Source organism: Nannospalax galili, unplaced genomic scaffold, assembly GCF_000622305.1.
Source record: "Nannospalax galili isolate Female #2095 unplaced genomic scaffold, S.galili_v1.0 scaffold513, whole genome shotgun sequence".
NCBI lineage: Eukaryota > Metazoa > Chordata > Mammalia > Rodentia > Spalacidae > Nannospalax > Nannospalax galili.
In genome coordinates, this window is record NW_008334861.1 from 682,201 (window position 1) to 695,390 (window position 13,190).

At 40.3% G+C, this 13,190-nt stretch overlaps 1 protein-coding gene across 5 annotated transcripts in view; it reads left to right on the forward strand.

The window, feature by feature from the left end:
- Mtm1 (myotubularin 1) overlaps positions 1 to 13,190 on the forward strand; it is a 135,045-nt gene that overhangs the window by 97,363 nt on the left and 24,492 nt on the right. For all 5 annotated transcript variants that reach the window (XM_029561809.1, XM_008829478.3, XM_008829479.3 and 2 more), the window contains 2 exons: positions 3,479 to 3,667; positions 9,429 to 9,614. In XM_029561809.1, coding sequence (XP_029417669.1) covers positions 3,479 to 3,667; positions 9,429 to 9,614 — 375 coding nt within the window. The remainder of the gene's footprint in view (positions 1 to 3,478; positions 3,668 to 9,428; positions 9,615 to 13,190) is intronic.

Here is a 13,190-nt window from a genome sequence, read left to right on the forward strand (position 1 = left end):
GTCTGCCAAAATTTCATACAGTTGACTACTTATTTTCATGAATAATGCTAAAAGCATTTTAAAAATAGAAATAAAGCACTCTATACTCTCTTCCCTCTATATTTTTAAATTATTTATTTACTAACCACATAACTTGAAGAAGCATTTCATTATAACAGCATTGATATATTCAATAAACATTTCCAGAGCCAAGATGCCTCTCTTTCAAAACTGGCTGTAAATTTTTAGATTTACAGTTGAATTAATACAGTTATACAATAGTGTGCTCAGTATAAACCCTATAAGACAGAAAAATTCATTTTTTAATGCAATTGACACTAAGATGTTTGCAAATGCGTTTCTAATCTCTATATATCTGATTATTACTAGTCATAGTCAGTTACCTTCTGACCTCCTTGGCGTCTGAGCATGGATATAAAGTCATCAGGTAGATTTCAATAGTAATGTTTTTCACATCTACTAATTATTATTATTATTTTTAATCATTCTTTTTTTAATTTTTAATAACTACTTGATTAGAAGAAGCATTTCACTACAGATTTAACATATTCAGTAACACACTCCAGAGCAAGAATACAACTCTTCAAAAGTGGCTGTAAATTTTTAGGTTCACAATTGAATTAATACAGTTATACAATATTGAACTCAGTATAAACCCTGTAAGTTACAAAATTGAATGAGTTTTTACCCTTTAAAGAAGATCTCCATTTCATTTTAAAATATGCTGTTTCCTACAGTTCTGTTTAGATCTGGTCAATACCATTAACCTGAAATTCTTCTCCTTCCTCTGTGCCTATGATGTGTAGATTTGGTCTTTTCATGGTGTCCCACATCTCTTGCATATTCCATTCTTGTGTTTTTTTTTAAAAAAAAATTTCATAATCTTTGCTTGAGTGTCCAGTTCTTCAACTTTATCCTCCAGTGTTGGTATTCTGTTTTCCATTTCATTCATTCTAATGATGAGGTTTTCGCCTGGTGTTTCAAGTTGGCTTATTGAGTTTTTTACTTTCTTCTTCATTTCTGCCTTAGTTTTCTTCATGTTTCTATCTATGTCTTGTGAATTCATTCAGAAGTTTATCCCTATCTTCTTTCAGCTCTTTGATTTGTTTGTGTGTTCTTTAAATTCGTTGAATTCCTTCATCATGTTCATGACTGTTCTTTTAAATTCAGTGTCCTGGGTTATCTCTAGGGGGTTCTCCTTGTAGAACTCTTCTAAAGGAGTTGTGGAGTTTGGTCGGGACATAGCGTTTTGGCTTTCCATTTTATTATTTTTTCGTTGTGATTTTGGCATGTGAATTTCTTTTGTTGTTTGAGATTCTGATATGAGAATTAAGTTGAAGTATGCTTCTGTTTGTATTATTGGTGTGCCTTGGTCCTTATTGTTTATATAAAGCTGGTTGTTCCAGGTTTCAGGTTCTCTCAGGTTTTATTTTGGAGGGAACTGATGTTCGGAGCACCAATAGAAGCCCAAGTCAGGTTCCAGTCAGGTACACTCAGGCTTCCTTCTAAGGTTTGGACCCCTACTAGCGGGAACTCAGAGCAAAATTTGGGAAGTTCCCTAAGGGGGGTTGATTTTGGAACTCTTAGCTGGTCTGCTTAGTTCTCAGCCCCTATGCCATAGGGAGGCTAGAAACAGGCACTCTCTGGTGGTCTGGTGAGATCACAGTACACAGATAGAGGTCAGAAGCTGTCTGCTAAGATCTCAGCCTTATCCTGCCAAAACCAGGTCTGCCCTGGGGCCTTGGGAGGGGCCTCACGCAATCCCAGTTAGGGGCTTGGGTGTGGCGCAATCAGGGGAAGCTCACCACCAGGAGTCCCCTGAGTTCCCAGCCCCTATGCCAGAGGGAGGCCAGAAACAGGCACTCTCTGGCAGTCTGCTGAGATCACCTTTTTCATGTCTTGATATAAGGGTCATGGGTGTCAGACAGGTAGGCAGGTCTGATACCCACACTTGGCTTGGAAGGCAGAGGTTTATGTCAGGTCGGTATCTTTCCCAGGACTTCCGAAGATCTGAGCCTCCTAGACAGGGGCTGTCATTGCTTTCTAGCATGGTACAGGGACTCAGAACAATTCAGCATTCTTATTATCATGTGACCTTTTGCCAGACACTCGGTGTCATAATAAACATGACTTCAGAGATATCAAAGTGCTTGATCTTATATTAAGTGAGCCCAAATGATTATGTTCTTTCATCCTTGCCTCTGCATTTCATCATTTTTGGAACTCATTTTTGTGGCATGGATCCTGTTTCTAGAAGCTAATTCAAAGCCATGTTTACCACATACTTTAATGGGCATTCTTCCTTTGGGCCTCCCAGCAGTCACCTGAAGTCATTACTCTTCTCCTCATCTGACCAAAGAGGTGGCATAAGCCAGAGAGGCCATGAGCTCAGTGCCTGAGGGTAGAGCCACAGAAGATCTGTACCTGATCCTAGAGCCTATCTTTGTTGTTTACTATCCCACACTTCCCCAATTCCCTGTGTTTCCTTTATGTACATGCACATACACAGCTAATTTTTTCATTGATACCTATAATTATGCATATTTATGGAACTCAGTGTGATATGCCAGCATATGTATATAAGTACTACCAGATCAAGCTAATTGGTATACCTGTAACCTGCTGGTTAGCATTTCTTTGCGTTGGCAACACTTGAAATTCTCTTTAGCAACTATTTTGAAGTATCAGTTGAGTATTGTTCACCACAGTTATCCAGCTGTGCTGAAGAACATTGGAGGTTAGGCTTCCCCTTCATTTTCACCAGCACCTGCAGTATATACCACCTGCAGTATATAGCGAAGTACTTTTAAGGATATTATATGATTGGCTACCTCTTATACACACTGTTTCTCATGTTCTGTGGGCAAGCTGGGCAGCCCAGCATGACATGTGCTAGACTTGCCAATCAGTTGGATGAGACTGATGCTGAAGGAGGACCAGATAAGCTCCCTTAGGCATCGTGGAGTCCACCTTCGTGTTAGTGACTGCAGCTCTCTTGGCACTCCAAGTCCTGCTTTGCTTCCCTTGTGCTTTCTTCCTCCTGCATGAGGTTCTGGAATTGGGAACGTTGGGGAAACAGCTGCAGACAGAGCACTGTGAGCAGAACGCTGCTTTCCTGTGCCCACCACATACTGGCAAGTTGTGTTCCTATGATAACGAGACCAATGCAAGCTACTAAATTCAAATAATATTGGAAGCTTTCCACTGCCTTTAAATAATTCATCTTTCTTATGATAAGCATTAGTTTTTGGTGTTAGTTTGTTTTGAAAGACTGGTAAAGCAATGGACTGTTCAGATTTTTTTCTGAGCAGACCTGACTGTTAAATGTGTGTTTCTGATGTCATGGTGGAAATCACAGGTGAACCAGTATTGTGTTTAGTACAGATTTGCTTCTTCATGTTTGATTGATAGTGATTTATGATTTACTTTAATGACTGTCTAGAGACTTGCCAGTTTAAACTTTCTGAACTAACCGTAGGTGCTATCATGGATTCATCCAGAAAACAAGACAGTCATTGTGCGCTGCAGTCAGCCTCTTGTCGGTATGAGTGGTAAAAGAAACAAAGATGATGAGAAATATCTGGACGTGATCAGGGAGACTAACAGACAAATTTCTAAACTCACAATCTATGATGCCAGACCCAGTGTAAATGCCGTGGCCAACAAGGTGAGTGCAGTCAACAAAAACTGAGCTTACATAGGGACTGCAGTGTTTCCCAGGAATGGGTTTGCCATAGTGTATCAATATGTGGGCTTATTTTGAATTTTCATGTATTTTTTAAGGCAGGATCTCGCTGGGCACATACCTATAATCCCTGCACTTAGGTGGAGGCAGGAGGATCAGGAGTGCAAGGTCATCTTCAGCTATATAGTGAATTATAAGCTAACCTGGGGTATATGAGACCACAACAAAAGATAGTATTATCTATAATACTATACTAAAGCTGGTCTGGTAGTATCCACCAGTAAAGCCTGTAATCCTTGTAATCCCAGTACCAAGGAGGCAGAGACAAGAGACTCACTGCAAGTTTAAGGTCAACCTGATTTACATACTGAATTCCAAGTCACTCGGGGCTACATAACAAGCAAGACCCTATCTCAACAAAACAGAGAAAAGAGGAAGAAAAGGGGGGAAAGGGAAAGGAAGAAAAAGATGAGTTCTCCCAGGCTATTCTCAAATTCCTGGATATAAGTGATCCTCCTGCCTCAGCCTCCTGAGTAACTGTGACTCCAGACACATGATATCCTAGTTAGCTTTCTATTGCTGTGATAAAACACTGACCAACAAGTTGGGGAGGAAAGAGTTTATTGCATCTTAAACTTCCATGTGACAGTCCATCACTGAGAGAAGCCGAGGCAGGAACTGAAGCAGAGACCATGGAAACATACTGCTTACTGGCTTGCTTGCCTGGCCTGTGTTGAGCCTGCTTTCTTACACATTCTAGGACTATCTGTACCAGGGGATGGGCGGGTGGGGGGGATTGCCCACAATGTGATGGGCCCTCCTACATCAATTTTCAATTAAGAAATGCTCCACAGACATGGCCATAGGTCAGTCCCATGGAAGCAGTGCCTCAATTGAGTGCTCTCATCTCAGGTGTGTCAGGTTGACAATTGATGCTATCTAGCACACATGGGTATAAATTAATAGTTAAAATCAAGTTACTAAAACTAGTTTCTAAAACCGTTTCTTAGATAGAAAGTATTTTTTAATTTTTAAAAATTTTATGTGTATGAGAGTTTTATCTGCTCGTATGTAAGTGGACCCAGGCATGTGATGCCCACCAAGGCCAGAAGAGGGTATCAGATTCCCTTGCAGTGGAGTTATGGAGGGGTTGTTAGCTAGCGTGGGTGCTGGGAACCAAACTGTGGTCTTCTGCAAAAGCAGCCAGTGCTTTTAACCACAGAGCCATCTCTCCAGCCCTTAGAAAGTATTTTAATAAAAATTGCATTAAAATTAAATGAGCCAGGCATGGTGGTACATGCTAGTAATCCCAGCACTTTTGATGCTGAGGCAGGAGGATGAAGAGTTTGAGGCCAGCGTGGGCTAAGTTGCAAGACACTGTCTTAAAAGAAAACAAAATCAACTGAAAGTAAACTTCAGGACAAAAGATATGTCTAGAACTGTAGTGACACTGGCTGCTGTCTAGAACCTTAGGCAAAAGGTCGTCTTTGGAGCTCTTGTAGCTGTGTATGACGACTCTTACTAATGTGTACTGCTGAGAAATTTGCAGGGACGTGTGGGAAGCTGCATTTATTAAAATCTGAAATGTATAACCATTAGCAAAGATTTCCTCACCCATGTCATCTGTAGTCACATATTGTCATTTGTGTAAGATAGTTCAAGAAATGAATTGATCTGTATACAAATATTCTAATCACACACAAAAGTCTCATTTTCCAAAAAGCTGCTCTTAACTGTCTTTGCCTTTTTAAGTAGAATGTGTAGAGTATACTTGAAGTTGATTATAGCGCCATCATTGCAAACATCAGGGTCTGTGTGGCATTGCCCCCAGAACCTGCTGTAAGGAAAAGCCTGTTTGCCCCTGTACTAAACGACCTGATCTATACAGGCTTACCTTTGATTTCTATTTTGAGGGCTTTTTCTTGGGTTGATCTGGTTGGTTTAGCTTAGATTGTTTCTTTGAGACAGCATCTCACTATTTAGTCCAGGCTGGCCTGAATCTCATGGAAATCCTCCTGCCTCAGCCTCTCAAGCGGAGATTATAGGCATCAACTACCATTTCTGGCTTTCCCTTTTATAATTTTGATCTCCCATTCTTACCGCTGTCATTCCCAAGTGAGCCTGCCCAAGTTGCTCATTCCCAGATTCCATCTTTCAGATTTATTCTCTTCAGCTGTGAGTTTAAATTTCATCACCTTTAATGCTTTACTCCTCCCAAGGTCATTTATCTGACGTCTTCAATTATTCAGAACCCATCACAAGAACCTGAAAGCAGAGCAAGTCCTTGAGCAGCCCAGATAGATGCAGTAATTTCTGAAATGGAATCTGTGTAAAGTCTGTCTCCCTTAGGGTTTGTTAGACTGCAAATGTGTGCGGCTCAGCTCTTTGCTATTTGCACACGGCTCATCCGTCCTACACATTTAATCCTGGGATGCCTGCCCCAGCCTCATTCATGCTCTTAGATGAGCTGTTTGTTATCACCATTGGGCTTTGTATAGAAATAATTTCAAACTTATATGTAAATCAGTCATGAAGTTGAACTGGTAAGTCAGGCATCGTAAGTAAAACATTTAAGAAATTAAATCTAAATATCTTCTTGAGTTCGCCATAATTTTATATATTTTCCTTCATATATAATTCAAACTGAACACATGTATAAAACACAGTATTTCCATGTACAGATTTAGTCTGAAATAGATATGATGTAACATTAAAATGAAACATTTAGAAAGAATATTTTAAAATATTAAAGTGGATGAAATGAATACCTTAATTATATTAACTCTGAAGCTCATTATAGCAACAAAATTCTTGAATGCCTTTTTAATGTTGGAGAAATAAGCCTCTGTTTCTAGTCCTCTTAGGAATGAAAAGAAGGAAAATATTAAGAAAGAAACAAAACACTAAGCCTTAAAGCACTGTGGGTCATTCTTTCAAAACCCCTCCTCCTGGCTCTGTCTCCACTACTTGTCTATATCCATAGCAACAGGCCCTTGACCCTTTACATCATACTAGATAATTTCAGTTGTTCTCTTTTGTTGAAGAAAGGAAAACCAAAGAGGAGACTTCAAAAGTAACCAGAGATGGAGAACTGCACTTTGGGGAACTCAGTCTGTGCTTGACTAATTGATTTTTTACCCTTGCTGACTTCTGTTCTTTTTGCCCCTCTTCTCCTCCCTTGTGGCTATTTATGTGTAATCAGCAACATCACATCATTTTCAATGAAACAAAACTGAGACTTGGTAAATCTTTAAGCTATTTCTATTTTGGGGATAGAGCACTGTACTTAAATAAAGTAGAGCTATATTAATGTCTGGTTTTGCCAGATATTTTGGCAGTGATTCAAACCTGTATTTTTTCTTTTGCTTTTTTTCCACGCTGTTTTTAGTTATTTATGAAAGGAACTCTAGTATTGGGCATCTCAGAAAATCCCATCATCATGTAACAGCCAGACATACAGAGGTGCAGGCCTTCTGTCTGCAGGAGGGGAAACAGGTCCTTGCATTATAGGCTTGCAGGTCTAGCAGAACATAATCCAGCTCCCACATCCCAGGCCTTCTTCCCCAAAGTGTGCACGGCTAGGGAGAAGGGAAGGTAGTACGATTGTCTGCTAATTTCTTAAGAAAAAGTTTTTTTAATGACAGGGGCTGGAGAGATGGTTTAGTGGTTAGAAGAACAAGAACACTGACTGCTTGTCCTGAGAACACGAGTTCAGTTCCCAGAAACCACATCAGCCATTTCATAACTACCTGTAACTCCTGCTCCATGACAGCTGATGCCCTCTGGCCTTATCAGGCATGCTCGTGTGCGCACACACACACACACACACACACACACACACAGACACACACACGGGGGAGGGGGAGGGAGGGAGGGAGAAGAGAAGAGAAGAGAAGAGAAGAGAAGAGAAGAGAAGAGAAGAGAAGAGAAGAGAAGAGAAGAGGAGGAGAGAGACCAGCAAAAGACAAATAGAAAATGGGTGTGCTGATTTAACACCTGTGATCCAAGCACTTGAGATGCTGAGGCAGGAGGATTGCCATGAGTTTAAGTCCAGCATATACTGCATTGTGAGTTCTAGGCCAGTAAGTGGTACAGTCTGAGACCCTGTCTTTAAAAAAAAAAGACAATAGCAAAGAGAATGTTTCTTGTTACCTTACTGCTGAGCTATGTAAATCCAGCTTGAAAGAAACATTTGTGCCTAAGTATGCTTTGTCTTGTAGAGCATTCAGAGATGAGGATCTCTGACCTGCCACATAGGTTCCAGGTCTAAGCTTTACTTTCACTTCAAGAAATCTCTGCGACCAACTGCAGCAAAACCCAGCCCGCTTTGCTGTTCCAACACTGGCTACAAGCTTCTATTCCTAATTGTTCTAAGGAAAAGGAGATACATTGTGGGGATGCCCCATTTGCCAGGGGCCTTCCGCTTTTCTCTAGTCCTGGGCAGGCGTTTCCCTGTGTTCTTCCTACAAGCACTCTAAAGTCAGTGTCTCCTAAGAAGTGACTCTCTGAGAAAATCTCAGAACTGTTTCACTTTTCTTAAAGGGCCTGAAGCTCCCTGTCCTGTGACATTTCCAAACGTTTAAGCAGAGTACAGCCAAGTTCCTAAATAAAACTGTAGTGTCTCTTTCGTTGTGGAAATGGACTTTGCACTCGCTGTAGTGGAGAACCAAAGCCGGGCATGGCAAGTGAACACTTACAAGAGTTCCACAGGAACATGATAGGCTGCTTGCCTACGATATACAAGGCTCTGAGTTCCACACCTAGTTCCACAAAAACCCAAAGCCAGCAATAAAGACCTTGTACTTGGTGTAGGGGCTAGTGGCCATCTTGTTTCCTTAGAACCTTGTAAATTATTTGAGGGCCCCCTCTGTGCAGTGCTCTGTTAGTGCTATTTGCATAGCAGTAACATGGCCCTGATACTGTAGAAAAGGTTTGGGCTTTCAAGTGAAATTCAACTTAAATTTCACTTATTACCTGAATGATTTTAGAATAGTTAAGTCTCTTAGTTTCTGCTTTCTTCCTTGCAAAATGTGTATAGTAGTATCTGTCTTGTAGCATTCCTGTAAGAAGCAAAGTTACAAATCAAGACATCATAGGGGCTCATCAGATGGTTAATGATGTTAGTCATTATAAAGGAGTCTGGCACTTTTTATCCCATGAGACCTAGGGAATGAACCCTGCTTTATAGGACAGGACATTTGTGCTTAGAGGGCAAGTGCCTGGCCCCAGGTCACATAATGATGAGAGGCGGAAGCTGAGCTATTGGCCCATGTCTGTCTGACTCCAAAAGTTGTTTTCCACTAATACATTGTATCCCGTGTGAACACCTTTACAAAGCTGGAGTGCTTGCTGCCATGTTCATTTGGCTGCCCTATACCCCACCCCAAGCAATACGGCAATAGCTACAAAACTGATGGAGGACAAGGGCTTTTCAGAGTCTGCCCTTGCTTTTCCATATCTGCAAGATCTAGTTATCACAGAACATTTTGGAGGGAATGTTTTGTCTCATTAATTCAGTTGTCCTCTCCTCCAGGAAATTGCCAACTTTCCATCATTTTGTCTAGCTCAAACTATGACTTCACTTGTTGAGGCTAAGTGTTAGATAGGAAGGCGAGTAACATTAGCTATTTAAATTACCAGGGGCTTGGATTGAAATTTGGAAGGTAGCTAGCCTGCGAAACATTTTCATAAGTTACTGATGAAATAAAAAATCCAGCTGATTGTTTGTAATCTTGTTTCTTAGGCAACAGGAGGAGGATATGAAAGTGATGACGCATATCATAACGCCGAACTTTCTTTCTTAGACATTCATAATATTCACGTGATGCGTGAATCTTTAAAAAAGGTGAAAGACATTGTTTATCCCAATATCGAAGAATCTCATTGGTTGTCCAGTTTGGAGTCTACTCATTGGTTAGAACATATCAAGGCAAGTATACTTTAAACAATATTTGCAAGTATAAAAGAGTAGTTATTTGGTGGAACAAGAATTTTTCCTTAAATATTTAAAAATTGAATACTCAAGGACAGAGTGGGAGAAACTATTTGTAATAGTATACTTTTGACAGCTTTATGTTTCTTTATAATTTGCTTACTTAAATTAAAGGTCTCTCAGTATCCTCCCATCTTATTTCTAAGAGTTTGGTCTCTTCTAGTCTTGTCAGTAGTGGTTTCATACAGGTGTTTTATCTGTTACTGGGGATATCCCTCATGGACCTAGACAGAGCTGGGACTTTTTGTTAATTTTCATTTTAATAATCTCTTTCCGACTAACTTTAAAGAATGGGTTTGGTATTTTCATTATGTTCAATCTTTCATTCTCATAGAAGCATAAAAAGTTCTTCAAAGTACGAGTACTAGAAACCCTGTGAGAGAGCTAACACATTAGAAGCCACACAGTTCTGTAAACAGACAAAGCGAAAGCATACTCTGAGATGAATCATTTGAATAATATTTTTATTGATTCTTTGAGAATTTCATTCAGTGGATTTTGAACATTCTCAGACCCCTCCGTCATCTCTCACACCCACTCCTGCCTCCCTACCACCTCACTTCATGTCATCTATTATATTTTTTAGGCCTATTGAGTCTAAATTTCTGTTCCTCAAGTTCCCTTGGATGTGACTCCATCCCCTGGAGTGTGGTCAGCCTATGAAACAACACACCCTTTAAGAAAACTGACTCTCCCTTTCCCACTACCCATCAGTTGCCAATAGATCCTCAACTAGGGCCGCAGGGATTTTGTCTGGCTTGAGCTTGCGGCTTCATGTGTACAACTTCCCTGTTGTGTCCAGACAACATGGTTTCCTTGTATATCTATTACCCCTGGCTCGTACAACCTTTTCACGCCTTTTTCTGCAGTGATCCTTGAGCCCTGGGAAGAAAGGATGTGATATAGGTGTCCCATTTAGTGCTGAACACTCCACAGGGTCTTATTTTCTTAAGCAGGTGAATTATGATAGATTGTTTTCTAGTGAAGTTACACTTTCCAGCTGAACAGGAGCCACATTTTGTGTGTATGTTTAACTTTCATTTTTCTTAATTTAGCTTCACAAAATGAATTACAAAATAATTGTGGCAATTAAATGTAATATGTATCCTGAATGGGATTCTAGAATAAAAATGGACATAAAGTGTAAAACTAAGGAAATGTCAATAAAGTATGGATTTTTAAAATAAGTTAGTGATAAATTTCTTAATAAGAAAATGGCATGTCAATTTAGGTTAATTAGTTGTATCAAATGTGGATATACCATAGCTGTGACAAATATACCCTAGGATGTCAACTGGTTTAAGTATATCTTTCTATAGTACCTTTACATGTTTTCTGTGTTTAAAAAAAAGGATTCTAAAGTTTAAAAGATGTGTTATTTTAACTAACACACAAGTTTTTGGGTTTTTTTTTCACAGAGCATCATGTTAGACCCTATGACAAGGAAAAGGAAAAGGCATATTTCCTGTCTTTAAAGAGGTTCATAGATGGTTGAACAAATTATATGTATGTGTAAAAATAAACATAATATTCCAAGATACTGTGTTTTCAGTTCACAGTAGGGCTTCATAGCAAAGTTAGCTAAAGAAACAGGCCATCTGGAATTTTGTGAGACTTGACCTAGCACTTACAGAAAGCAGAGGATATCTTCTAATGAAGACAGCTGAGTTGAAAGCTCAGAAACTTACATGAGTGAGACCAAAATGACAAGAGAGAGGGTTTCTATTGATGGCAGTTGGCCTAGCTAGCAATCTGGATGAAGCCAGGCAGCCTAGGCCTTGAGGGTCCAGTTAGACTGGGGAGACATCTTGGGATTTGGCGAATCATATGATCATGGAGGAGACTGTTCCAGTGACTGCTTATGTGGTAGACAGAGGAAAGAACGTGAAGTCAGAGAAAAAAGGTTCAAAATTTCAGAAATGGTGTTATAACATCAACATGAAGATGAGGGGACTACTCAGGAAATATACCAGTTGTTTCATAAGATGGGTCAGTGGTACATTATGATTAGTTAGATGTAGGACCTAAAGAAATGGAGGCTGAAACCAGATGGCTGAGAACACAATACTTCTGTTTCGTGATGAAGAGCAGTTCTGACTAGGCCCCTAACCAAGAGAAACGCTGTGCTTTGGGGGTGGTGTTGGGACATCCTCTGGTGGTATCTAGCAGACAAGTTCTCATGTAAAGTCAAACTCAAAATAGAGGCTTGGGACTAAGATATCAGTTTGTGAGTCACCTGTCAGGCACCAAACTCAGGCTGAGCCCTTTAACTTGGATACTGAGAGAGACTGCTTATAAGGAAAAGATCAGAGGACTTGGAATAAAACCCTGAACAGGCTTGTACTCAACATAGAAGGAATTCAGTGAGGAAGGCACAAGACGGAAGTCAGGAGATCAAAAGAAAATATTGGAATGTCTAGAAGGAGCCCAAGAAGAAACTGTGAGTGGTGGACTTTGGAGGGCAGGCATCCATGGGTGTGTGGCAGTGTCATGGGGTGAGAGTTGAGGAAATATGGTTAGTGAATGTAAACTGTCATTTTGCAAAGCTAGATAACAGCTAGGGAGATGGGGCAGTGGTTAAAGCACTTGCCACACAAGCATGAGGACTGAATTTGGGATCCTCAGAACCTATGCACATGCCAAGTGGGTATGGCATCCCACCTGTAAGTCTAGCGCTCTGAGGGCAGAGAAAGGGACTCCTCAGTGCAAGCTGGCTAGGCAGCCTAGTTGTGTTGGTGAGCTCAGGGATCAGTTGAGAGACACTGCTCCATCAATAAAGACACCAGTGCAATTGAGAAAGACTCCCGATTTCTACCTCATGTCCACACACACACATGGACACTTGTACAACATGTGAACACACACACACACACACACACACACACACACACACACACATGCATATCACATATAACATTCCAGGAAAAAAAGCCAGATAAAAGAGGAAGGGATTAAGGATCTCGTGATTATGAAAAAGGCTTTGTAAGTCTTGGGACACTTCAGCCTGTTTTGAAGACAGAGAGAAGACTGAATTAAGGTGTTTTTAAAGGAAGTAATCATATAATTCCAAATGTTGAATATACTAGGATTTTTATAGTAGTGGAAAAACATTGAACATAGCATAAATGTACAGGAAAGTTTTATATATATATAATGAAATGCTGTGTGATTATTAAGTACATTGGGTATTATAGATAATAACATGAGTAAATGCTCAAAAGGCCCAATCTAAGGAAAGACATGTATGTGTGCAAGGAACTTTTGAAAGGTGTCCAGCAGCACTGTTTCTGAGTAGCATGTCTGGAATGGTGTTCCTTTCCTAGTTTGTCCTTTTGCTCCTTCCGTTCTGCCAGTCTCTATAAGTTAAGTAGAAAAATTGTCCTGGGGTTTTGTCACTGCTGCTGTGAGACAGCAAGAAAACATGTGCTAGAAACATGAGGTAGGACAGCTCAGGAAGAAGGAAGAAAAGCTGGTTCAGACTGTGCGTGCTTAAACACGTCAGGTGTTTGTCTG